This window comes from Triticum aestivum, chromosome 5B (assembly GCF_018294505.1).
Source record: "Triticum aestivum cultivar Chinese Spring chromosome 5B, IWGSC CS RefSeq v2.1, whole genome shotgun sequence".
NCBI classification, from domain to species: domain Eukaryota; kingdom Viridiplantae; phylum Streptophyta; class Magnoliopsida; order Poales; family Poaceae; genus Triticum; species Triticum aestivum.
Window position 1 is genome coordinate 682,792,967 of NC_057807.1, and position 25,197 is coordinate 682,818,163.

At 43.4% G+C, this 25,197-nt stretch overlaps 1 protein-coding gene and 1 long non-coding RNA gene across 2 annotated transcripts; one reads left to right on the plus strand and one right to left on the minus strand.

Annotated features, from left to right (window-relative positions):
- The first annotated feature begins 2,340 nt into the window (after nucleotides 1-2,340).
- Nucleotides 2,341-3,209, plus strand: LOC123114193 (uncharacterized). Its single transcript, XR_006456449.1, has 3 exons — nucleotides 2,341-2,617; nucleotides 2,704-2,801; nucleotides 2,888-3,209. It is a non-coding gene; the product is annotated as an uncharacterized lncRNA (long non-coding RNA).
- Nucleotides 3,210-4,024: 815 nt separating this feature from the next.
- LOC123115275 (uncharacterized) lies at nucleotides 4,025-8,124 on the minus strand. Its single transcript, XM_044536474.1, has 4 exons — nucleotides 7,654-8,124; nucleotides 7,159-7,578; nucleotides 5,980-6,058; nucleotides 4,025-4,272 (listed from the first exon to the last, which is right to left on the minus strand). Exons 1-4 carry the CDS (start codon nucleotides 8,122-8,124, stop codon nucleotides 4,025-4,027), a joined length of 1,218 nt encoding a protein of 405 aa, XP_044392409.1.
- Nucleotides 8,125-25,197: the final 17,073 nt, after the last annotated feature.

Sequence of the window (25,197 nt, forward strand, 5' to 3'; positions counted from 1 at the left end):
CTTGCTAAAAAATAATAACGGTGACATTAGTTGGTTCTCCTGATCTCTGAATGTATGTCTCATATGTGCATGCTGAGTAGATCTGTTTTTTTAAGTAAGACAAGAAAATTCTAAAGCCACCCTTCATGTGCATCGACTGATAAATCCATGTAATACTAAGGACCAAAATCGATTCTCATCAAATATAATTTCTTTCTCACCTTCCCTCACTGCTCAGTCTCTATTTCACTGTAGGACATGCCTGAAGATAGTATGTAACCATAATTTGTTTTCCAGTTTTTGCTCTAATTTATCCCTGTAAAGAGTATCAACGTGCTCTAATTTATAGTGAGGTTTATTCCAGTATTACTAATCGTAGGTGTCACTTTATGCAAGTTATGTTGCTGATGGTAGGCGTCACTCTGGATTTTATAAAACATGATAAGAGCATGGAGATGGATTGCTGCATATATATGCTGCCCACTCTGCCATTTTCTTGATCATGTGTGTAAATTTGAGCCACTGGTTTCATATGTCCTTTATTGTTGTTCCTTTTAATCTCCATATGAGATAGAAGATTCTGGTTGTGCTCTATTAACATGCTTGGGCTCTGTGTGTGTTTTGCAGAAAACATGGTAAGAGCAAGGATGGATTTATGCAAATTCATGTCGTTGATGCGGGATCGCGTCGGCCCTCCCTTGTGCTAGCCAGCCATCAGGAAGCTCCTAGATGTGCTATGCATGACCTCATCCTTGTGCTCATCGGTTGGACGGTGCAAGGCGCAACTCCGATGCAGCGTCGTGGATGTGCGGTGTAGGAAGCGGTTCCTTGCCGGCTGGACGGCGTTCAGGCGCCACCCCGGCGCCCACTGAGTACTGCCTCAGCTACAACCTCCCTCGGTGAGCTCCATCTTCCTCCTGCTCTGCTTCGGCTACTGCATGGGACATGGCCAGGGCTACGATGATCAGTTATGGCTGATATAGGCATGCTCTCGAGCAATTGAGGCACTTGTGGGTATTAATTTGGATCCCCCTCATTTCTTTGAGCCATTTTGATCATGTTCTTATTTTAGTGGCTCTGTCCTTGGATGATCATTTCTGATGAGTGATAACCAGGGCAGTTTCACCGTCATAAGAAAATATTGATCTGGTGATCCATCGAGAAAGAAGAAACGAAGCACCTCACCTGGCTCCTCATAGCTCAGGCACTTTCGGCCGTCGGATCGGTTTCTTGATGCGATTCTGGCTGCCGGATCTCGCTCCGGATTGATCTCAGCCGTAGGATCGAGCCAGAGCTCCTGTAGCCATTAATAGTTACTACCGCGGTGAGATATATCGTGCCACCGCGTTTGAATCACGTGCCCCATTGGTCGGAAGCCATTCTTGCTAGGGCGATGATGATTAGCCGTGGCTGAAATAAGTGTGCCTTTGAGCAATCGAGGCGCCTATGGGTATCAAGTTGGATCCTCCTCCTCGTCTCTAGAATCCTTTTTGATCCTGTGATACTTATTGTTCTGTCCTTGGATGGTCATTCTTGTTGAATGATAACCAGGGCAGATCCACTGTATAAACAGATTGATCTGGTGAAAGAGATGATGGGGGTAGATTATATGATCGAGGAAAGGCGAATCTGAGCCCACTATGCATTGAACACTGAACCCTTCTAATTTTATTTAAAGGTGTTGCTTATTTATGCTCCAGTGTTTATAGCCGTCTTATGTAAAGATTTCTTCTCTCTCATACCTTTGATCTTTTATTGTTTGTTGTTGGTCCTTGATCTAATCTGGTTAAGAGTAAGTTGCACTTTGTTATTCTGGGATAAGCGATGGTTCAGGGTTCTACTTATTTCGGATTATCCTGACTATATGCTTGAATAGAAAATCTACGGTGTCTCAGGCATGTAAATCTAGCTCTTTTAGGCTTATCCTAACCATAGATTTATCCTAATCATATGTTCAGATAAAATAATTCAGGTTCATATCTATGCTCAATTTGAAATTAAAAATGGTATGTGTTTTTTGAATCTGCAATAGTTTCAGCCTATAGGCTTCACTTGTGCTTTTGAATCTGTAGTATTTTCAACTTGTTTTTGTTGTATGCTTGAACATAATAACTCAAGTTTGTATTTATGTGTGGTAACAAATAAATAAGAGAATCATTCTTGTAGGCTTTACTTGTGCTTTCGAATCTGTAGTATTTTCAACTTGTTTTTGTTGTATGCTTGAACAGAATAACTCAAGTTTGCATTTATGTGTGCTAACAAATAAATAGGAGAATGCTTCAGATTCTAAAATAACATCAAGATGCGTTAGAAATACCTCGCATAATTGGCTAACAATATAATAAAACAAATAAATCTTGATGTTATTTTAGAATCATCTGACTAGAGTCTTGGTCCTTTGAGTTTGGTTAACTAAAGCATCTGTTATATCGGATATCAAATTATCTACACTTGTACTTAAGATGTAATGTAGCATACTATATTTTCTTTTGTTTGCTTGGTGAGGATTCATCCAGACCTGATCACATGATTATTTGGTGATCGGTTGACATGGTATATTTGTTTATACCTGCCAGGGGGGTGCAAAACTGGATGGTGGCTCTGTTGTTCTCGGTGATGATCTTGCTGCTACCTCTAGGTATATGGCTTTGATTTGAAGCAAGTGTCTAACAGTATATGCGTCATTGCTGCCTTCTTTTACAAGCTCGTTGTTTGTCCATGAAGTAAATCAACTGATGACCTGGCGGCAGAAGGAGACGGCTCCAATGTGGCTAAAAGGCTCAAGCTGTAGTTCAGGCGGCATTGGAGAGCCTATTCTTTTGGTGTGTCTGTCCACTGCCTTTTCTATCATTAACTACCTTTTGTGCTATACCCAATTTGGTTTTCATTTTAGCTTCTGTTTTTTCAGGATCACACTGTTGGTTATGTGCGTGCTCGAAGTGATCACCTAGCGAATGGACATCGCGACGCGGGTTAGACGGTGAAGCTTCGCTCTAGGTCTATTGTCCCATTTGTCGTGTCATGCTGTTTATGAATCGATGTTCTGTTCCGCCGACCCCGGGAAACTTTAGTTAGTGTGGTGTTCGCGAAAGACTAATGGCTGTTAGTACTCGGATCTGAATTGGTCTTTGCTTTTGTGTGGGGTCTGTTTAGCTGTTGGTTGCTGGTGAATGCAAGGACATAATTGACTGGCTTATTTAGTATGCTCGTAATGGATTCTATTTCATGTCTCCTCACTTGTTTTACATGTAACACTGTGCCTGTCGATACTGTGCTTGATCCTGTCTTATAATCTGATGTTGATCTTGAGATCCATTGTGTTTTACTTCTATCGCTATTCAATGTTTATTTTATTTTATTATGATCCTGTGTAAGTGCAAATGCTATACTTGAGTTTCTACTGACATATTGTTACATGCTTCGACAGTACGTTGAGACCGGCACCCTCGCGCCATGGCGCGATCCCGATCTAGTTGGTGTCATGCCAACTCCGACAAGCTCCTCGTCTGCAGACGAGCAGTACATAGGTTGCATGATAATATCTTACCAGCCCTCTACGTAACGGATCGACGGAGACCATATGCCCTAAATGTCAAGCATGCTGTCCCGACAGGACACTCAGAGACGAAGGACACGGAGCATATCCTAGTACTCCCTCCGTCCCATAATATGTGTAGTGTCAAAAACGTTCTTATAGTTTGGGACGGAGGGAGTATTTATTAAACAAGATGCGTGCTTGCTAAATTTTTGTCGAGTTGTACGTTCTTATAGTTTGGGACGGAGGGAGTATTTATTAAACAAGATGTGTGCTTGCTAAATTTTTGTCGAGTTGTGCCCGTCCATGGCTAAATGTCACTTGGGGTCTGAAAGGCATCTGTCCTAACCCTCAAAAAAATATAACTCCACAAAAAGATTTCCTTCCGATGAGTTAAGCCCGAGCAAACCAAACCCCAAACGGTTACCTCCTAAAAAATTTGAGGAGTTAAGCCTCAAATTTTGCTGCTGCTGCTCAAATTTGAGTAGCCACCTAGTCCCACCAAAAGATTCATTTCATCTCACTCGTCCTCCGACACCGACCAGCGCACACCACCACCCCGGTGACCCATCCGACATCCCCGGCATCCGCCATAACCACACCCTTGCACCCCCGCTGAACTGCAGCGAGATTCAGGTGAGACTTCAGCGAGAATTCTACGAAGTTGGACTTTGCTTTCTTCTCTTTCTGGTCCTCCACAGACACGGCCGCGCTCTCCCCGTCATCCTCGGCCACGGCCACATTCCTTCTCATTGTCACTAGACACAAACAAACTTATACACTTACAAAGAAGCACGCACACAGAACATGGATGTCGGCGGAATAGTTGCGTCCCAGACCACACCATCATGCCACCAGAAGAGCACAGAGAAGAAGAACTCATTCATATGAAGAAGTGCCTAAATCGTGGCCTGTGGATGACATTTTTTGCCGACTTTCTCAACTCCTTCCTCAAAAGTGTATGTCACGCTTGGTGAGGATCTATCAAATTATTTTTTTAATAATCTACCCTAGGGCCTAGATAGCTCCCAGACAACATCTACAGCCGAGAAATCATAATAAAAGAAGGAAGAATGAAGAAGAACGACTTCCATGTCGGGTACAATGCGTTTGAGGAGTTACATTTAAGGCTTTGGTTAGCTCCATATTTTTTAAACTCCTGATATTTAAGGAATTAAGATTGAGGAGAAGTTTGAAAAGTTAATTTTTGAGTGTTCGGCTAGAGATGCCCTAATAACTTCTTGGATCTTTCCGATACTAATGCAAGCCTATGTGGTCTCTCGCTTTGTGTCTTTTGGTTTGCATTTTTGTTGCGCAATGTTGGACTTCATGGACTACTCGCAACAAGTTTACCATTGAGCTTCTATTCCCTAACTGTCCCACGGATTGCCTATTCGAAATGAATGCTTTTCTGGTGCATTGAAAGCCGCTGACCATGGCTGCTGACATTGCTGCCATTGAAGACTTGATGATCAAGATCCGCGCCACCGCTCATAGATTGCTCCCAACAATACTCCCGTAAATAATCTTATCTCCCTTTTATTTCGGGCCCACGGGCTGGTCTACACACCTCTATTTTGTTTATGTTGCTACTTAGCCTTGGCTCGCGATATTGGTGTGTCGTGGTGAGCCTGAAACTTGTTGGTTGATTTCCCTAATGTATGGTGGTACTGTGCCCTGTTGGCTTTATCTATAAAGTCGAACATTAATACCTTCTCTCTAAGATACTAGTAAATGCGTACGTGCATATTGGGACATTTTTTTGTGAGAAGGAAGAAAATTAATTGGACGTTGATATTAGGTAATTAAGATAGTGAGTACATGTTAATTACATAGATAATATACTTATTAATATTGCCGAGATTTATTGGATCTGCTCCTTTGGGTCTTTTTAAATTGGTATAGATATGACAAACACATTGGCATGATAGGATATCTCTGTCATGGACAGACGGTGTAAGCGTAAAGTAGGAGAATCAATTAATATGCAAGAATATATCCAACAACTAAGGAAGTCAATAAAGACTGACACTTAATCTCGCTATATAGGTTAATCTACAGTGTAAGACATACCTGATTGTATGAATTAACTGTTCATAATCATGGAGTGACCAAAGAGTACTAACAAGATGTGTGGCCTATTCTTGATTATTAATTCTTAATATTGTACTAACAAATACAGATACACCAAATCCAATTAGTAACCTAGCTACTAATTAAAGATGTCAGAGATTCTCATTGACATTCTTTTCTTGAACTCACAAAGCACGGCTACCGGAAGTAGAAAAAATTACCTCGTGGCGCACCCGTTGCGCCACTAGAACTTATTGACGAAAGAGGAGCAGTATCTCATTTCGGATTTGCTCCAAACACAGTACACACACAAATTTTATGTGACGTTTGCTACTTCTTCGTTCTTAATTAACATCTTTATTTTCATTTGATCCTTGATATTATTATTTTGCCGATATGGTGACACCGTCTCAATGCACGGTCGAGCTTGCACACAATGTCCTCCACTGTGATGTTGAAGCCTTCGTCCACCTGAAAAGAAAACGATTTCGACTGGTTGGTACAAAACAATGTCTATTAGTTTGATTTTTCTTGGTTAAAAATATAAGATGTATCTTGACCAGTGAAGCTTAAGGTTTGTCCGACAATTAAATGTAGGTTATATGACTCAAGATTGGCACTGTTGATCAATTTTAATCAGAAGTATATTCTTATGGCGGCAATTTTGTAACCGTTTTTGGATATATGTTTTTTTGCGGGGGTATTGGATATATGTTTAATGCAAGGAATACACTTTGCTCCTAAAACTATTTCAGTGGAATTCTGGTTTGCCACCATAAATATCACCAAATACTAAATATTTATGTAGAAAATCTAACAAATGTGCAGGTTTTATAATTACTGTTACACGTAGCATTTGCGACAAAATATCTACTAACAAGGTAGTCCCCTAATTTTCTTATTCTTTTTTCAATTTTGCTTTCTTAGCCCATGCATAAATTAGTAGTGTTTCGTACTTAGGGGTCACAAAATTGTTAACACTAGTTTAGAGAGAAATGCAAAATGTTTTTATTACTACATCTTGACATCGGTGCAAAATATCAGATAAAAAAACAAATATTTGACTCAGCAGCAAGTGTAATCTATTAACAAAATGTGTTGATTAGTAATGAAGTTGTCTTTGCCATGATGTTTATATGGCTGTCGATCAATTTTAATCAGAAATATATTCTTATGGCTGCAAGTTTATAACTGTTATTGGATAATATGTGTTAATGCAAGGACTACACTTTGCTCCCAAAACTATATTATCGGAAATCCGGTCTGCCACCGTAAGTATCACCAATTTAATACTCAATATTCATTAAGAAAAGCTAACAAAATGTGAAATTTGTATAATCAATGTTAGGCGTAGAATTTGCGGCAATTTTACTACTCCAGCTGACTTATTTTTTTCAATTTAGTTTTCTTAGCCCATGCATAAATTAGTTGTCCTTCATACGTACGGGGTCAAATAATTATTCTCACCAGTTTTTGCAAGAAATGCAAGATGGTTTAATTATAATATTAAATGTCACATATTTAAACAACTATCTATAGTCAGTAACAAGTATATATAATCTATAAATAACAAAATGTGCAGTTAAAGTGGTGAAGTTGCCTTTGCCATGAGATTTATGATGAGAGTGGAGGCCGGGAAGGACATGACATTGGCGTGTGTGATGGTAAGATGGAGCCCCTCGACCTCTGCGAGCAACGTGACAAGGACCCCCTTGCCGTCCTCGCAGTGGATCCTCACCCATCACGTTCCTCTCCAAGATCCTTGCATCGATCTCCGGCAGCGAGGTCTTTATTGCCGGAGTCGGACTTGTTTGAGCTACTGCTGATGGCGGCGGTGACGGCCTACCATCGTCGACATTGGAGATGCACGGCCTCTTGACGAGCACCACCGACTCGATGGTCCTATCGTCGCGGTCCTGGAGTGCCTTGAGCTTCTCGTGCTGCTCCTTGACGTACCTCACCGCGTCGGAAAGGATGGTTGTCTTGTCCATCTGAGGGTTAATTAATTAATTTTAAAAAAAGACAGCTGAATGAACTACTGAAGTGAGTGATTTAATAATGGGGACCTTCTTGAGGCCGGGTATGACAGTGGAGAGCTCGATGAAGTGGCGGTTGAGCTTCTCCCGGCGTTTCCTCTCTGCCATGACGTGTTTTTGCCCGGTGGACGCCGTCCCGTTATTTGAGGGGGAGGATTTCCTCGACGGCGGCGACCTGTGCGCCGGCTCCGGCACACCGTGGCTCGGAGCAGCGACCGAGCCCGAGGTGAAGTTCGGGCTCACGGCTGGGTAGTTGGTGCTGCAGTTGGACGACCAGCCGTTGTTCTCCTTGGCCAGCGCGGCGCCGCTGTTACCTGAGCTCCGGCTGTCGTCGGTGGCTCCGTACCGGTGGGCCGCCATGTCCGTGCCACTCTGTAGCGCCGCCGAGTGGTGGGGTTCTAAGAATGGCGATGACGAGAAAGCGTCTCCGGCAACGGCAGCGTACTGCCCCTGCCCCAACGCCTCCATGGCCCACTGGAGGAAGATGCTCGATTCGTCCATGCTTTGCTCGATCTCCAATGGCCGGTTGGTGGTTGGTGTTCTAGCTAGTTATGTTCTTATGGTAAACCAGATGTAACATATAACCTCACCTCGGCAGGGTCTCTTTTAAGCACATGATTTGTCCTATTGTGTGAAAGCATCTAGTAGAAAATTTACTCTTTAATTAGGTGCAATGAACACATCAAGTTTATGTAGATGAACCACGTACTCACGTGTCGCACGAGGTAGAGGACAGCTAGTTTGTCCTCGGAGGAGTTCCGGTGGTGGCCTACCATGGCGACTAGCTTGAGAGGACCGGACCCCAGGGTCACAGGGTGCTTTTGCTTGAGCAATTTGGGGGGGGGGGGGGGGGGGGGGGGGTATCTGAACAAGGATCCATTTGCTGACATGGTGACTTGAACATCTACCATGAGGACCGTACCCAGGGTGCTCTTGTTTGCCGAAAAAGGGTTTCCCCCGCTTTATATTATAAAGCAAACATCACCGAGTACATCCGAGATACCGAACAACGCACACACCGCACACACCCAAGGCAAGATACAAAGGTGCCAGGCACCGACACACCACCCCACCGACAACCAATAGAGAGGTGAACCGGACCAAAACGAAGCCAGGCCTCCAAAGCGGTGCCTCCAAGAAGGATACGACCATGGGTAGCCGCCACCGCCCGATCAGCGGAGATCAGGTTTTCACCCGGAGCAAGACGACAAGAGTGTGAATGCCGCGACGGAGCCTTCAGGAAGGGTACGGCGGCAACGGCCACCGCCACCGTCGGCCAGTCAAAGGACTGGACAAGTGGTGTACCCCGGCACTCACACCCCACCGATGAACCTGAACTCCATCGTCCGCCCGCAACCACGCCACCCACGCGGCCATGTTTGCCTGCCCACACCTGAGACGCACGCTCCGCCCATGAACGTCGCGCCTCCCGCCGCCAGAGCCGCCGCCCTGCAACCAGACAACCCCGAGACCAACACAAAGGCCCCAACTTTGGATTAACCGATGGCCCTCGACCGACGGAACCACCCGCCGACGCTCCGCTGGTAAACCTGTGCCAACCCACCCACGGCCGAGGAAAGGGGGAGAAAGAGGAGCGGACAAATCCGGACCGGCAAATCGTGCCGGCGACAGGTGACGCGACCGCATCGAGGCCACCCATCCCTCCAACCAAGCTCCCCGCCGAACACGGGGAAAGGGGGAGAAGGAGGACCCCATGTCGCCCCACCATGGTAGCTGACACACATCTCCGCGAGGCCATCGGCAACCGCGAGCCCGCCGACGAGGGAGACCATGCTCTTGTTTGAGCAATGGGGGGTGTATCTCACCAAGGATCCAATGCTGAGATTGTGACTTAAACAACGTACTTATATATCATGACAAAGGTGAAAACTAGTAATCTGAAGCAATGTGTCTGTCATTTTCTTATTGAAGGCATTGTCATCGTGCTTGAAGGTTGGTTAGACCCGCCAGCGATGGTGTGGTGACCTCCATGATGAATAATCTTGATTGGACGTCAGCGAAGGTTGGTTAGCTTCTTGGATACTTTGTGGACAGTCAGTTTGATATTCCTTTTTAGCGGCGGCTCTACTCCGAGTTGTTGGTCCAGTAGCAATAATTAGTGGATCTGGAAAAATAGACTCCCTTTGAAAATTTATACTCCCTCCGTTCCTAAATATAAATCTTTCTAGAGATTTCAACTAGTGACCACATACGGAGTAAAATGAGTGAACCTACACTCTAAAATATGTCTATATACATCCGTATGTGATAGTCCATTTGAAATCTTTAAAAAGACTTACATTTAGGAACGGAGGGAGTATATTCCAAGATGCAATTTTGACAAGATTTATTACATGGGAAAAGGATAGCCCGTTACCCTGTGTGCTCCTTCTGTGAACAAATAAGTTACTATACTAAAGCGTGGAAGGCTTTGCTTTTTCCGTTTATTTACATTTTTAAGATTTCACTGTTCATTTACATCGACATCAGTAGTAGTACCTTATCGCACGTGAAAAACAAAAGGCGATGAACAGTACCCCCCGTGCATGAATAGTCCATCGGTGAACAGTACCCAAAAATTTTAAGCTTCCACTGTTCGTTTACGTCGGCATCAGTAGTAATACCAGTATCCTGCGTGAAAAACAAACGGTTGTGAACAGTCCCCCGGCATGAACAGTATCATCAGTGAACAGCCCCAGTTTGAACCGTGCTCCCGAATAATATGATTTTTCCTTATTTTTTAGCTTCCACTTCTTTTTGGCTTTCACCAAAGAAACAATACGCACGTTGTTAAGAAAACTGCGATTTTTCTACACATCATTTCTCTTCTCCTCCTCCATCATCGCGTCCTTATACCGAGGGTTCAGACTTTTTTACACATAATTTCTCTCCTCATCCACCAATCCGTCCTTATATAGAGGGTTAAGATTTTTCTTTTCACATCATTTCTCTCCCCCTCCACCATCGCATCCTTATATAGAGGGTTAAGATTTAGGACTTTTCTACACATTATTTCTTTCCACCGGCGTACCAAGGCAGTGTCGTCTCAATCGTCTCCTGATCCTTTTCGGTGATGGTGTTGTCAAGGCACAAAACATTAGGCCGGCCCAGTACATTTACATGAACAACAATACGCGGGGAAAATAATTTCTTGACCGGTTACTGCCAATTTTTACACCACGAGATCAATGAACAGTTCACTAAGAATTACCTTAACAAAAGCTGGAACAGTATTCGAATAAATCCAGAACTGCTAACCGAACAATAAACTAAATAAGTTACTACACTAAAGCGGGAAGGCATTGGATTTTATTAGTTTTTCTTGACTTTTTTTAATATCTACTGTTCATTCACATCGGCATCGGTAAACAGTATCACACGTACCATGCATGAACAGCACCTCCCCAGTTTAAACAGTGCTCCCGAATAATCTGTTTTAACCTTACTTTTTTTTAGCTTCCACAAGAGAAAAAATACGCACGTTGTTAAGAAAAACTCGTATTTTTTCACTCATCATTTCTCTCCTCTACCATCACGTCCTTATATGGAGGGTTAAGACATCAGCGAACAGTTCACTAACAATTACCCGAACAAAAACCAGAATAGCATCCGAATAAACTTAGAACTGCTAACCGAACCATTCACCCAAATAAACTGAAATAGCAACCCCTAATAACCCGGAACAGAAAACCCAGTGAAACAGAAGAACGCCTGAATAAACCAAAAACATTAACCCACCCGAACCATAAACCGAAACAGTAACCGAATTGTAACACGGAACAATACATCATAATAAACCGGAACAACAACTGCTAACCGAAATAATACCCCAGGTAAATAGAAACAACGAACCCCAATAGCACGGAACAATAAAACTAGTGAAAACGAAATAACACCTGAATAAACAAAAAAACTTCAACCCATCCAAACGATAAACCAAAACAGTAACCGAATTGTAATCTAAAAGAGTACACCTGAATAAACGGGAACAACATACGAAAAAATATTAATAGGCCAGCTATTTTGCTTACTTTGTTAAATCATTTAATGTTGGTTACGTGCCTACAAAGATCACGGGGTAAAGATAGAATTCGTGTTCTCCTCTTCATTTTATTTATCATGTAATACATGTTGTTTTCTTGCTTATTTCGGAAAAATACAAACGAAAGCTTCTTTGGCGCTAGTTGAAACTATAAATGTCCTGGGACCCATGCTAGGTATTACTTGTCCTAATTCTCTATGACAATTACGTTCCTGTTTTCATGCATTTTGTACTTTGGTTATAAATTTTGGCTGCCCTTTGCTGGGACATGGTCTGTTAGAAACGGAGTCACTTTTGATAAATACTCCCTCCGTTCTAAAATATAAGATGTATCATTTTTTTCTAAAGTCAAACATGTGCAAGTTTCCCCAAGTTTTTTGAAAAAAATTCAATATTTACAATACAACATTTGTATCACTAGATACATCACAAAAATATTTTCATATTTTATTTATATTGTGTTGTATATGTCGATAGTTTATTCTATAATATTGGTCAAAACATACATAAATTTGACTTGAATGAAAAACGCTACATCTTATATTCTGCAACGGAGGGAGTATGTGCTCTCGTCTTAAGCCGGGTCAACGAGTTCAATTCACCTTGGATCGCCTTGTTTCCTTCTACACCCCTCCCCCTCTTTGAGGGGTGTTGTCGGATGGCAACCACATGACCAAGCTCAAGCCTTGCCGGTTGGATTAGACGATCGGTGGCTGCGCATGGTGTTCTTTCCTTCCTTCTTGTTTCCATGTTGTCTAGCCTAGTGTTTCTGTTGTGGTTTGTTCCCACTCTTGTTTCCCTTGTAATTGCCTGGCTCTGTCGGTTCTCCTTCTAAATGAATGAAATTTAGCGTTGCTACTTTCGTTAAAAAAATGTGTTGAGATCTCCTTTCGAAGTGGTCTACGTTATGTGCTTGTTCACATTGGTAGAAGGAGGAAGACAAGTCTGACGTTGATAGATGGTGCTACAAAGTTGATAAGCAAGGTGCTACTGTTGATGTGTGGTGAGTCTTGAAGATCGTCTAGAGATGGTCATGGCCGACCTAACGATGGCAGCCCACTTCTGCTTTCCGCGGCCTGGAGATTGTACCTTGTGCTACTCTGTTCCATGCTAGTATTCCCTTGTTGAACTGTTAGTACTGCTAGTAGGTTTTTTCTCTATAGGAGATGTGTCGAGTGTGAGCATCGCTAGCGAGTTTCCTATTAGTGCACCAACTTGTTTCCCTTCTTTCCCACCCCTTATTGTCCTGGTAATCAGACCGTGTATTCTCTTATGCAGGTAATGTGAATGGGGTCACAGTCACTCCTGTTGAAAATAAACTTCTTGAAGATATCAATCAGTGGAGTAGTGTTGGTGTTTGTATCTTTAAGAAAAAATATCAAGAAAATGGTTGCATATCAATGTGCTTCAGAGGAGTGGCCATTAAGAAAAAATATCAAGAAAATGGTTGCATATCAAGAAACTGGGTCAAAGGTTGACCACTGAGGATAGATACCGTCAACTAGGTAGTATCCGTATTGTAATGGTGGCCATTGATCTCAAATTTGACCTCGGAGGAGTGGCCTCTGCAAGCCTTGCAAACACTTGAGAATGCTGAAGCACATTGATATCATTGTGAGAACCAGCCATGCCGAAAAAAGAATGCCATATCTATAGATCTTGTGAAGCCACTGCTTTCAGTATGACAGTGGCATCAGTTGGCTCTCTCAGGTACTCAGGGCCAAACACTACCACCACGACCTTGCAGAAACTATACATTGATAGGAGACATGTGGACTCACTCCTACGCCCACACTCATCAACAAGATCACCTGGAATTCCATATGCAAACATGCGAATAGCTGCAGTGCATTTTTGGTAAGAGGAGAAGCCAAGCTTGACAAGGGCATCCTCTTTGCACTGAAAGTATGGGTCATATCCTACCACTCCCTCTCAAATACAATTGAACACATGTCTCCTCATACGGAAGCGGCGGCAGAATTGGTGTGGTTTGAAGAGCGCGACATTCTCAAAGTAATCGACATAGAGTAGGGTGTGACCGCTCTCCCTGTTCCGGTTCTAGACCGGAGCATGACCCGGGATTGATCCCCTGAACCGAGGCTGCTGCCTAGCAATGTGGTCATTCACGGCCAATGCAGCCACCATAAGGTCTTCGTCATCTGATGAACAAATTAAGTTTTCAAAGAAATATTCATCCCCACTGTCCATTGTACCTTGTGAGCAAAGTGTCAACACCTTGCGGCCGTGGTGGAAATGCGTCCGGGAAGAGCACCTCAAGCTCCCCTGACAGGCAGCAAGCAAGGTCATGGTGGAAATGCGTCCGGGAAGAGCATCTCAAGCTCCCCTGACAGGCAGCAAGCAAGGCTGAGGTTGTCGAGTGGCGCTCTGCGGCTATGCAGCGCCTGCCGGAAGTTGTTGGGGGTCGATGGGCGTCGGCGGTGGCCGTAGCTTCTCTCCCGTCGGCAGCAGCAACAAAGATCCACAAACGCCAGCAAAAAAGTCCTCTGAAACATGGGCATGGAGTCGGCTATGGCATGGCATGGTCGTGCTTTGGGTGGCCTGGCAGGAAAGCGAGGAGGGCGGCTGGGAATATGGGCGCCGACGCGTGGCAGTGGCGATGGCGAGGGCCAGAGGGAGGGGCAGGGGAAGAGAAAAGGGGCGTATTTGCCATCGAGCACTAGTGCAGAACCGGGCAATAGCACCGGTTCGTAAGGCCCTATAGTGCCGGTTACATAACCGGCACTAATTTGTGGTCACTAAAGGCCCCCCCCCTTTAGTACCGGTTCAGCACGAACCGGTGCTAAAGGGCAACCACGTGGCACGAGCCAGCTCCGGGGGCCTGGAGCCCTTTAGTACCGGTTGGTAACACCAACCGGTACTATAAGGTTTGGTGGGTTTTTAGTTTTATGATTTCTTTTTCATTTAATTTTGTGTTTCCATTTTAATTCTTTTTCGTTTGCTGGTATTTTACGATACTACACATTGTACACGTTATGCATCATATACATCATGCATGCTTTGTTTATCAACGCTGCTGCTATGTTCATTGCACCCGCAGATATAACATGCTCATGCATGCTTTTGCATCATTACATCATCATATATATATAATAACAAGTCCTACTAATCATGCATCATCATACAACTTCTACTCGTTATTAATAATAAGTCATACGATCATCATCCTCATATATAGTCATCGAACCCAACCCTACATAATTGTTCTTAGCACATGATCATCAGTATCAGGTAGGACCTAAACACCCTTAAGGTAAAATAGCATAAAACAATATAGACCCTGACTCTCCATTATGAAGAATGGCGATCATCCTGTCTCCAATTCTTGCCTTTCGCTGCTTATTGCTTCCAAGAAGCTCCTTACGACTGTCCATACATTTTTTCCATTCTTTGATTGTTATGTCTCCACTTCTTTTAGAAACCCGGTATGGACAGTTGAGATTCGTAGGACGACCTGGTCGTATGTTCAAAACATGAAGGCTACCACGCGTATACATCAGATGAGGCACACAATCATTCGGGATTATCTGTTGAAAAACATAATAATAACTTTGTAGTTAGCAATGATGTACTAGTTTTAGAAGTGTGCAAAAAGATGCACGGATGTTGTAATAGTAAAAAATAATCTTACCAGGGTATCTCCATGGTAGTTACCGTAGTTCAACACGTGCACTAGTGGCACGTATTGACCATAATGTTGAGGAGTTTGATTGTAGATATTGTAATTCTCAAGATCAGTACAAAATCCGACCAGATGATTTTTCTCCTGATAAGTTAATTCGGAGCCTTCAGTGTAGTACGTTCTGTCTACCATCTTCCGCACATTCTTTGAAGAATGAAAATAAGCTGTCAATGGAGATAAGTTGTCAACATTATATTTTGAAATAAACAATATAAATTACTTAATAACTATGTTTAGCTCACATGAGGGAAGAACTGGAGGTGTATCCACAAAGACCCAAATCGAAGGTGTCTCTTGCTCGATTGTAGGATCACCAAGATCCATGGTGACAAGCATACCCTCATCAAGACCATACATCTTGCAAAATGCATCCCAATTTTTGCAACCAAAATGGGTTACACTCTGAGCATTGTACAGCTTTACTTGAAAATCCACACCATGTTCGGTACTTAGGATAATTTTTTTGGTTTCGAAATTTTCATGGTCTTCAAAACCCATCCTCTCCAAGACATAGCGTCTTGCAAAGCATGGGATAAGCTAGTCGAATTGGAAAAGATGAAAAATACACGTTAAAATAGTTGAAGTCGTGCTTAATTACGAAAAAAACTATTGTCGTCGTTGCGTACCGTATGAACATCGCAGGTCTCCTCGAGCTTAATGCTGAAGCGCCGATCTTCGTCCAGCTCAATGAACCTGTCGCAGATACCTCGGTCGTCGTGGCACCAGTCGCACTCCCCCGGGCGGTTATCGTCGTCCGATGAGTACGACATTTCCGGCCTACGTTCATAATTTAGTTTTATTAATTAAGTCAACTATCTAGTTCAACTACTAAGCACTTACTATAAATAAATAAGTAGTACTTACTAAAAACAAACTACTTCTATATATAGTAAAATAAATTAGTTTATTAAATCAACTAGCTAGTTCAACTATATATAAACTACTTCTTCTTTTTTTCCTTTTTCTAAATACTATGAACAAAAAAATCATTAAAATTCTATGAACAAAATTAATTACACAATCTAAATATCACCCAAAAAAATCTATTAACAATAATATCACCAAACATGCATATTCAATAATAATATCACCAAAAAATCTATTAACAGAAAAAAAATCTATTAACAGAAAAAAATCTATTAACAGAAAAATCTATTAATTCAACTAGTTCAACTAAGCATTTACTAAAAATAAACTAGTTATATTAATTCAACTAGTTCAACTAATTAAGCATTTACTAAAAATAAACTAGTTCTATATATTAATTCAACAAGTTCAACTAATTAAGCATCTTCTAAAAATAAACTAGTTCTATATATTAATTCAACAAGTTCAACTAATTAAGCATCTTCAAAAAATAAACTAGTTGATCTATATATTAATTCAACTAGTTCAACTAAAAGCATTATATTTACTAAAAATAAACTAGATAGTTCTAATTCATCTAAACATATTATATATAGAAAACAGAAAATAAGTAAAAAAAATATGTGTGTGTGTGTGTATACGTGTGTGTGTATGTGTGTGTATGTGTGTGTGTGTGTATGTGTGTATACGTATGCGTGTGTACGTATATAGGGCGCGTACGGGTGGCGCGGGGCAGCGACGACGACGGGCGGCCGGGGGCGGCGACGACGGGCGCGCGGCGGGCCGGGGGCGGCGACGACGGGCGGCCGGGGGCAGCGACGACGACGGGCGCGCGGCGGGCCGGGGGCGCGCGGCGACGACGACGGGCGGCGGGGGCGGCGACGACGACGGGCGGCGGGGGCAGCGACGACGACGGGCGGCGGGGGCGCGCGACGACGACGACGACGGGCGGCGGGGGCGGCGAGGGCGACGGCACGGCGGCGCGGCGGCGTCGGCGAGATCGAGCGAGAGACTCTCTCGCGCGAGAAACGTGGAACGAAGTGGTAACGATAACTGATTTTTCGTAAGTGCCATATATATAGGGGGAGCCTTTAGTACCGGTTGGAGCCACGAACCGGTACTAAGGCCAATTTTGGCCAGCCCAAGCGGCGGGAAACGAGGCCCTTTAGTACCGGTTGGTGGCTCCAACCGGTACTAAAGGCCCCCCCTTTAGTACCGGTTTGTGCCACCAACCGGTACTAAAGGCCGTGCGCTGCCACCCGCGGTGCGCTATGTTTAGTCCCACCTCGCCGAGCGAAGGGCAGCCGCACTGGTTTATAAACCCAGCCGCGGCTGCCTTTCGAACTCCTCTATATAGCAGGCTTCTGGGCCTAACTAAGGCGCGCTGCCCGGTGAGCCTCCTGGCCCTTCTGGGCCTGCATTTGCACACCCTAGGACTGGTAGGCTCACCGGGCAGCGCCCCAACATTTTTTTAATTTTTTTTCTTTTCCGCATTATTTATTTTCTTCTATTTATTTTTGAGTAATTTTTTTATATAGTTATTTATTTTCTGCTTTATTTTTTTCTTCTATTTATTTCTGAGTAGTTTTTTTGCCGTATTTAGTTTCTTTGTGAATATTTTTGCTTTATATTAGTTTTTTTCTTTTCTGCATTATTTATTTTCTTCTATTTATTTTTGAGTAATTTTTTATATAGTTATTTCTTTTCTGCTTTATTTTTTTCTTCTATTTATTTCTGAGTAGTTTTTTTGCCGTATTTAGTTTCTTTGTGAATATTTTTGCTTTATATTAGTTTTTTTCTTTTCTGCATTATTTATTTTCTTCTATTTATTTTTGAGTAATTTTTTTATATAGTTATTTCTTTTCTGGTTTATTTTTCTTCTTCTTCTTCTTCTTCCTCTTCTTCTTCTTCTCCTTCTCCTTCTCCTCCTTCTTCTTCTTCTTCCTCTTCCTCTTCTTATTCTTCTTCTCCTTCTCCTTCTCCTTCTCCTTCTCCTCCTTCTTCTTCTTCCTCTTCCTCTTCTTATTCTTCTTCTCCTTCTCCTTCTCCTTCTCCTTCTTCTTCTTCTCCTTCTTCTTCCTCTTCTTATTCTTCTTCTTCTCCTTCTTCTTCCTCCTCCTTCTTCTCCTCTTCTTCTTCTTCTTCTCCTTCTTCTTCCTCTTCTCCTTCTTCTCCTTCTTCCTCCTCCTCTTCTTCTTCTTCTTCTTCCTCTTCTTCTTCTTCTTCTTCTCCTCCTCCTCCTTCTTCTTCTCCTCCTTCCTTTTGCCATAACAGAAGAAGTCCGGAGTTGTAATAAGTTATTAAAAATAAAAAAGAGGTGCAATGCTCGTTAATTTGCTTCAAGCCTTTTGGAATAGTGTAAACTGCACTGCGCGTAGCTCCGTGCAATCTACCATATTCCTAAAGGCTTGAAGCTAAGCAACGTGAGCATTGAGCCTCTTCTTCATCGTCTCTGCACCCAGGGCTTATAAACCGCTCCTACTCCCTCTCTCTTGGCGAGGTGGGACTAAAAAACAGCTTACCCTTTAGTACCGGTTGGAGCCACCAACCGGTACTAAAGGTGGTGCGCTGCCTGCACAAAATTTAATTAGTGTCATTTAGCTCAAAACAAATCATTAAATGCATGAAAAATATCAAATGAAGGCAGAAATGGTTGAAAGTTGATGGCGTCGCTTTGAATGATGCATACTGAATGCACAAAAAGTCTGGAGTTGTAATAAGTTTAAAAAAATGAAATGCCTTTGTAACAGATGAGTTTAATTTCGTCAGAAACCTGAATACTTCGAAAGAGATTGTCCAGTTTGTAAACGAAGTGCATCCAGTTTTTGCCGTAACCCTCTCTACTTTTTTGAACAATCTATGTGGGTGAAATGATGATACCATGCCAAGTTTCAACTTTTTCAGAGTTCATTTGTAGTGCTTTTCAATTTCCAGGTCATTTAGTTCTCAAAACAAATCATTGAATGCATGAAAAATAGCAAATGAAGGAAGAAATGGTTGAAATTTGATGGCGTCGCTTTGAATGGTGCATACTGAATGCACAAAAAGTCTGGAGTTGTAATAAGTTTAAAAAAATGAAATGCCTTTGTAACAGATGAGTTTAATTTCGTCAGAAACCTGAATACTTCGAAAGAGATTGTCCAGTTTGTAAACGAAGTGCATCCAGTTTTTGCCGTAACCCTCTCTACTTTTTTGAACAATCTATGTGGGTGAAATGATGATACCATGCCAAGTTTCAACTTTTTCAGAGTTCATTTGTAGTGCTTTTCAATTTTCAGGTCATTTAGTTCTCAAAACAAATCATTGAATGCATGAAAAATAGCAAATGAAGGCAGAAATGGTTGAAAGTTGATGGCGTCGCTTTGAATGGTGCATACTGAACGCAAAAAATATAAGAGCATTTACATCACGATCTTATATTTCTTTAGAGTCTAAACTGTCAATATGATCTTATAACATCAAAAATACTTTGATCATCAATGATCTTTGTGTGTACAATCTGAATTGTCAATATGAGTCATCAACGATTTATAAACCGATGAAGACTCATATTGCGGCCACAAATTCTACACATAGAGTTTAATGAAGACCAAGTGCTTGTGATAGTTTGAGAAATAACATATTTAAGATGGTAAAAGGTTTGTTAGGGGAGCGAGGTGGGACTAAAAACAGCTTGACATAACCTCATTAGTACCGGTTCGTGGTACGAACCGGCACTAAATGGTGACGGTGGGGCCATAGCCTGACCGCAGGCTGACACATCCCCTTTAGTACCGGTTCGTGGCATGAACCGGTACTAAAGGTTCGCCACGAACCGGTGCTATTGATCGCCGCCACGAACCGGTGCTATTGTACACATTAGTGCCGGCTGAAATTCAAACCGGCACTATTGGGCTTCACGTATGACCCTTTTTCTACTAGTGGAGGTGGGCCAGGGTAGGAGAAGGGCAAGCATTCCCGCCGGTCCGTGCGCGCCCGTTTCGACGCAAACACGGCCCAAATTTAAGGCGAGAATAGGTCAAAAGCGGACGAAAAACGGACGTTTGTCCGTTTGCTCCCGCATGTTGGCCTGTGTTTTTTTTTGTTTACCCAGAGACGCGGCCGGACCATTTGTGGTCTTGCATAGTGTGGATGTAGTAAAAAGTTATGTTTAGAGTACAGTGCGCGCGCCTTGGAATATGGGATTTGCAGTAACAAAAACTGTGGGCGATGTACCGGTTATGGTTGACTCGTAGGCACTCCTATCCTTTCTCGCTGGCTGCTAGGTGTCCATCCAGATCGGCAGACCGGAATAGCACGTGAGTTGTTTGTAGAAAAGTCGTTGGTCTCTCTCTCTCTGTGTGTCAGCGTGTTTGCCTCCCTAATCACTTTTTTTAGGGTACATCAATGGCGTACCTTAGATTTTTAGAATGAAGAAAAATATGTAGAAAAGGTTACAAATGCGCTAGTTAGGTGTCACAAGTCAATCCTAACCAAACATCCACAGCACTCCCTAGCTCTACTCAACTACTCTGATAGTAGTTGTCCATCGTATACCACTCGTTCTTCATCGTGCCCGAGCCGAATACCCTCGCATTTATTTGCTTTCATAGCGTCCAATAGATTAGCATCACGAAAGTGTCAAAACCTTTCCGAGTTTGCTTATCTATTCGTTTTCTAGCTTCCGTCCACCATTGCACCAATCTCGAGTCATTTGTTGGGCATAGGTCCGCCGTCAACCCCATTCTAGCAATGCAGCAGAACCACACTTGTCGCAAGAACATGCAGCGCAACAATATGTGGCCAGCCGTGTCCTCCTCCTGGTCACATATGTAGCATTTAGATGTCTGGTCTTGCAATCCGTGCCTAGCCCTCCTATCTGACGTCCACAGTCAGTATTGCACTACAAGCCAAATGAATATCTTGCACGCAAGAGGTGCCCAACATTTCCATATGGCCCCGAAGGACTGGAATCGAACTCCTCCCTCACACAACATCTTGTATGTTGATGATGCTGTGTAGACTCCCGACGTGTTCCAAGCCTAGGTGGGGAAATCCTCTACCTAAGCATCTAATTGAACTTCCAAGAGGATCTGCCAAAGTCCAATGAACTAGGTTAGACCCTCTGTGCATAGGTCTCCCACTACGTTGTTCATCCATGTATGGATGTTCATAGCATCACGCACGAGTCTTCTGTTTGCCACTTGTGTATGTACCATCGCCACAACCAATGGGGCTATGTCTATGATGGCTGCTCCATGTAGCCATCGGTCTTTCTAGAACAAGATCTTGCCTCCCGAACCAACCTTCTATTTGACCAGGCTCCCAAAAGCTTGGTCCACCTTTTTGTCCGCGGTCAAGATGAGACCTTGCCAAGGCCTAGATTAATCCGTGCGTCAGAGCCATTCCCATCTTAGTATTAAAGTGATGCCGTGCTTAAAGAGGTTAATGACTCCCAACCCTCCCATGTGCTTTGGCCTACACACCCTAGTCTAGGAAACAACACATTTGCACCCATTCACCTCCTCTGTCCCAGCCCAAAAGAAAGCCCGACAGCCTTTGTCCACTCTTTCCGGTGCCCATTTTGGTGCCTCCGTGATCATGAGGTGATGTGTGGCACACGCCCTCATGACTTGATTCACAAGGACAAGTCTCCCAGGTCTAGTCACTAGCCCCCTTTGCCATCCTGGCAAGATGCGCAGGGCCGTATCAACTATCGGCTGACACTCAGATCTTTTTAGCTGCCTTATGCTTAGTTGTAGCCCTAGACATTTGCACGGGAAAGTATCAATATTCCATGGCAGCGCGGACTTCACAAGCTCCTCATCCTCAGTCTCAGCCCTGATCATGATTGCCGCTGATTTAGCAAAGTTTACTTTAAGCCCTAATGCCACTCCGAATATGGTGAGAGTTTCCTTAACGAAGAGGACACCTGACCATGTTGGTTTTATGAAGAGTACCACATCATCAGCGTACAGGGACAAGCGCTGCATTGGGCTAAATCCATTGATGGTACTCAGTACTCGGGGCTCATGTGCCTTGATGATGATCTTCGTTAGCACGTCCATGGCAATAACGAAAAGAAAAGGAGATATCGGGACCCCTTGCCTAAGTCCTTTGGCGTGCATGAACTTGTCACCAGCACAACCATTCACTAGAACTCTCGAGCTGGCGGTGGTAAGAAGGATCGCATTCCAAGAGATCCAACGCTCCAAGAATCCTTTAGCCCTTAACACCTCAAACAGAAATGGCCACGCCAGGGAGTTAAAAGGTTTATATATGTCAAGCTTGAGAAACACTCCTTTAGCTTTCCTCCTGTGCATCATGCGCGCCCTTTGCCGAACCAAGAGAAAGTTATCATGCAAGCATCGGTCCTTTATGAATGCGTACTGGTTCGTCTGAACAAGCTCTTGCTACGTCTTGAGCTTGCGTTGGTTTTCCTTGAAGAGGAAAGGGTGATGCAGCAATAGTAGCATAAGTATTTCCCTCGGTTTTTGAGAACCAAGGTATCAATCCAGTAGGAGGCTCCTCAGAAGTCCCACGCACCTACACAAACAAACAAGAACCTCGCAACCAACGCAATAAAGGGGTTGTCAATCCCTTCATGGCCACTTGCGAAAGTGAGATCTGATAGAGATAATATGATAAGATAAATATTTTTAGTATTTTTATGATATAGATAGGAAAAGTAAAGATGCAAATAAAAGTAGATTGAAAGCTTATATGAGAAAAGATAGACCTGGGGGCCATATGTTTCACTAGTGGCTTCTCTCAAGATAGCATAAGTATTACGGCGGGTGAACGAATTACTGTCGAGCAATTGATAGAAAAGCGAATAATTATGAGATTTTCTAGGCATGATCATGTATATAGGCATCCCGTCCGTGACAAGTAGACCGACTCCTGCCTGCATCTACTACTATTACTCTACACATCGACCAATATCCAGCATGCATCTATAGTATTAAGTTCATAAAGAACAGAGTAATGCAGAAACATGACATGATGTAGAGGGATAAACTCATGCAATATGATATAAACCCCATATTTTTATCCTCGATGGCAACAATACAATATGTGCCTTGCTGCCCCTGCTGTCACTGGGAAAGCACACCGCAAGATTGAACCCAAAGCTAAGCACTTCTCCCATTGCAAGAAAGATCAATCTAATAGGCCAAACCAAACTGATAATTCGAAGAGACTTGCAAAGATAACTTAATCACACATAAAAGAATTTAGAGGAGATTCAAATATTTCTCATAGATAAATTTGATCATAAACCCACAATTCATCGGATCTCGACAAACACACCGCAAAAAGAGTTACATCGAATAGATCTCCAAGAAGATCGAGGAGAACTTTGTATTGAGATTCAAAGAGAGAGAAGAAGCCATCTAGCTAATAACTATGGACCCGAAGGTCTGTGGTAAACTACTCACAACTCATCGGAAGGGCCTTGGAGATGATGTAGAGGCCCTCCATGGTCGATTCCCCCTCCGGCGGAGCGCCGGCGAAGGCTCCAAGATGGGATCTCGCGGATACATAAGGTTGCGGCGGTGGAAATAGTTTTTCATGGTGCTCCTCGAAGGTTTCAGGGTACGTAGGTATATATAGGAGGAAGAAGTAGGTCGGTGGACGCTCGAGGGGCCCACGAGGGTGGGGGGCGCGCCCACCTGTAGGGGGTGCGCCGGGCACCCTCGTGGCTACCTCCTCTGTTGCTTGACGTCCACTCCAAGTCCCCTGGATCACGATTGTTCCAAAAAGATCTCTCCCGAAGGTTTCATTCCGTTTGGACTCCGTTTGATATTCCTTTTCTTCGAAACACTGAAATAGGAAAAAAAAACAGCAATCCGGGCTGGGCCTCCGGTTTGTAGTTAGTCCCAAAAATGATATAAAAGTGTAAAGTAAAGCCCATAGACATCCAAAACAGGTAATATAATAGCATGGAACAATCAAAAATCATAGATACGTTGGAGACGTATCAGCTCTCCCATGCGTGGCCTTAGCCTTGTGGTCAGCAGCTTGGATGCTATCTTGGGCATACTATGCGCAAGGCATATAGGTCGGTGTCGGTGGCAAAACCGGCGGCTCTAGGGTAGGGGGTCCCAAACTGTGTGTTTAAGGTTGATGGTAACAGGAGGCGGGGGACACGATGTTTACCCAGGTTTGGGCCCTCTCTATGGAGGTAATACCCTACTTCCTGCTTGATTGGTCTTGATGAATATGAGTATTACACGAGTTGATCTACCACGAGATCGTAATGGCTAAAACCCTAGAAGTCTAGCCTGTATGATTATGATTGCCTCTACGGACTAAGCCCTCCGGTTTATATAGGCACCGGAGGGGACTAGGGTTGTACAAAGTCGGTTACAGAGAAAAGAATCTTCATATCCGGTCGGCAAGCTTGCCTTCCATGCCAAGGAGAGTCCCATCCGGTCACGGGAGAGAAGTCTTCTATCTTGTATCTTCACGGCCCAACAGTCCGGCCCATGCTACATAGTCCCGCCGTCCGAGGACCCCTTAATCCAAGACTCCCTCAGTAGCCCCTGAACTAGGCTTCAATGACGAACCTGTAGGGGGCGCGCCGGGCACCCTCGTGGCCGCCTCCTCTGTTTCTTGACGTCCACTCCAAGTCCCCTGGATCACGTCTGTTCCAAAAAGATCGCTCCCGAAGGTTTCATTCTGTTTGGACTCCGTTTGATATTCCTTTTCTTCGAAACACTGAAATTGGCAAAAAAACAACAATTCGGGCTGGGCCTTCGGTTAGTAGGTTAGTCCCAAAAATGATATATAAGTGTAAAGTAAAGCCCATAAACATCCAAAATGGGTAATATAATAGCATGAAACAATAAAAAATTATAGATACGTTGGAGACGTATCAAGCATCCCCATGCTTAATTCCTACTCGTCCTCGAGTAGGTGAATGATATAACAGAATTTTTGATGTGGAATGCTACCTAGCATAATTCTCAATGTAATTTTCTTT

Bases quoted from the DNA above. Each gene is read 5' to 3' on its own strand.
- LOC123115275 (XM_044536474.1), bottom strand. From the start codon at position 8,124: ATGGACGAATCGAGCATCTTCCTCCAGTGGGCCATGGAGGCGTTGGGG. The intron at 7,579-7,653 runs GTCCCCATTATT...ATTAACCCTCAG, and splicing joins TCATACCCGGCCTCAAGAAG to ATGGACAAGACAACCATCCT. The intron at 4,273-5,979 runs GCAAAATAATAA...GTTTGTGTCTAG, and splicing joins GAGACGGTGTCACCATATCG to TGACAATGAGAAGGAATGTG.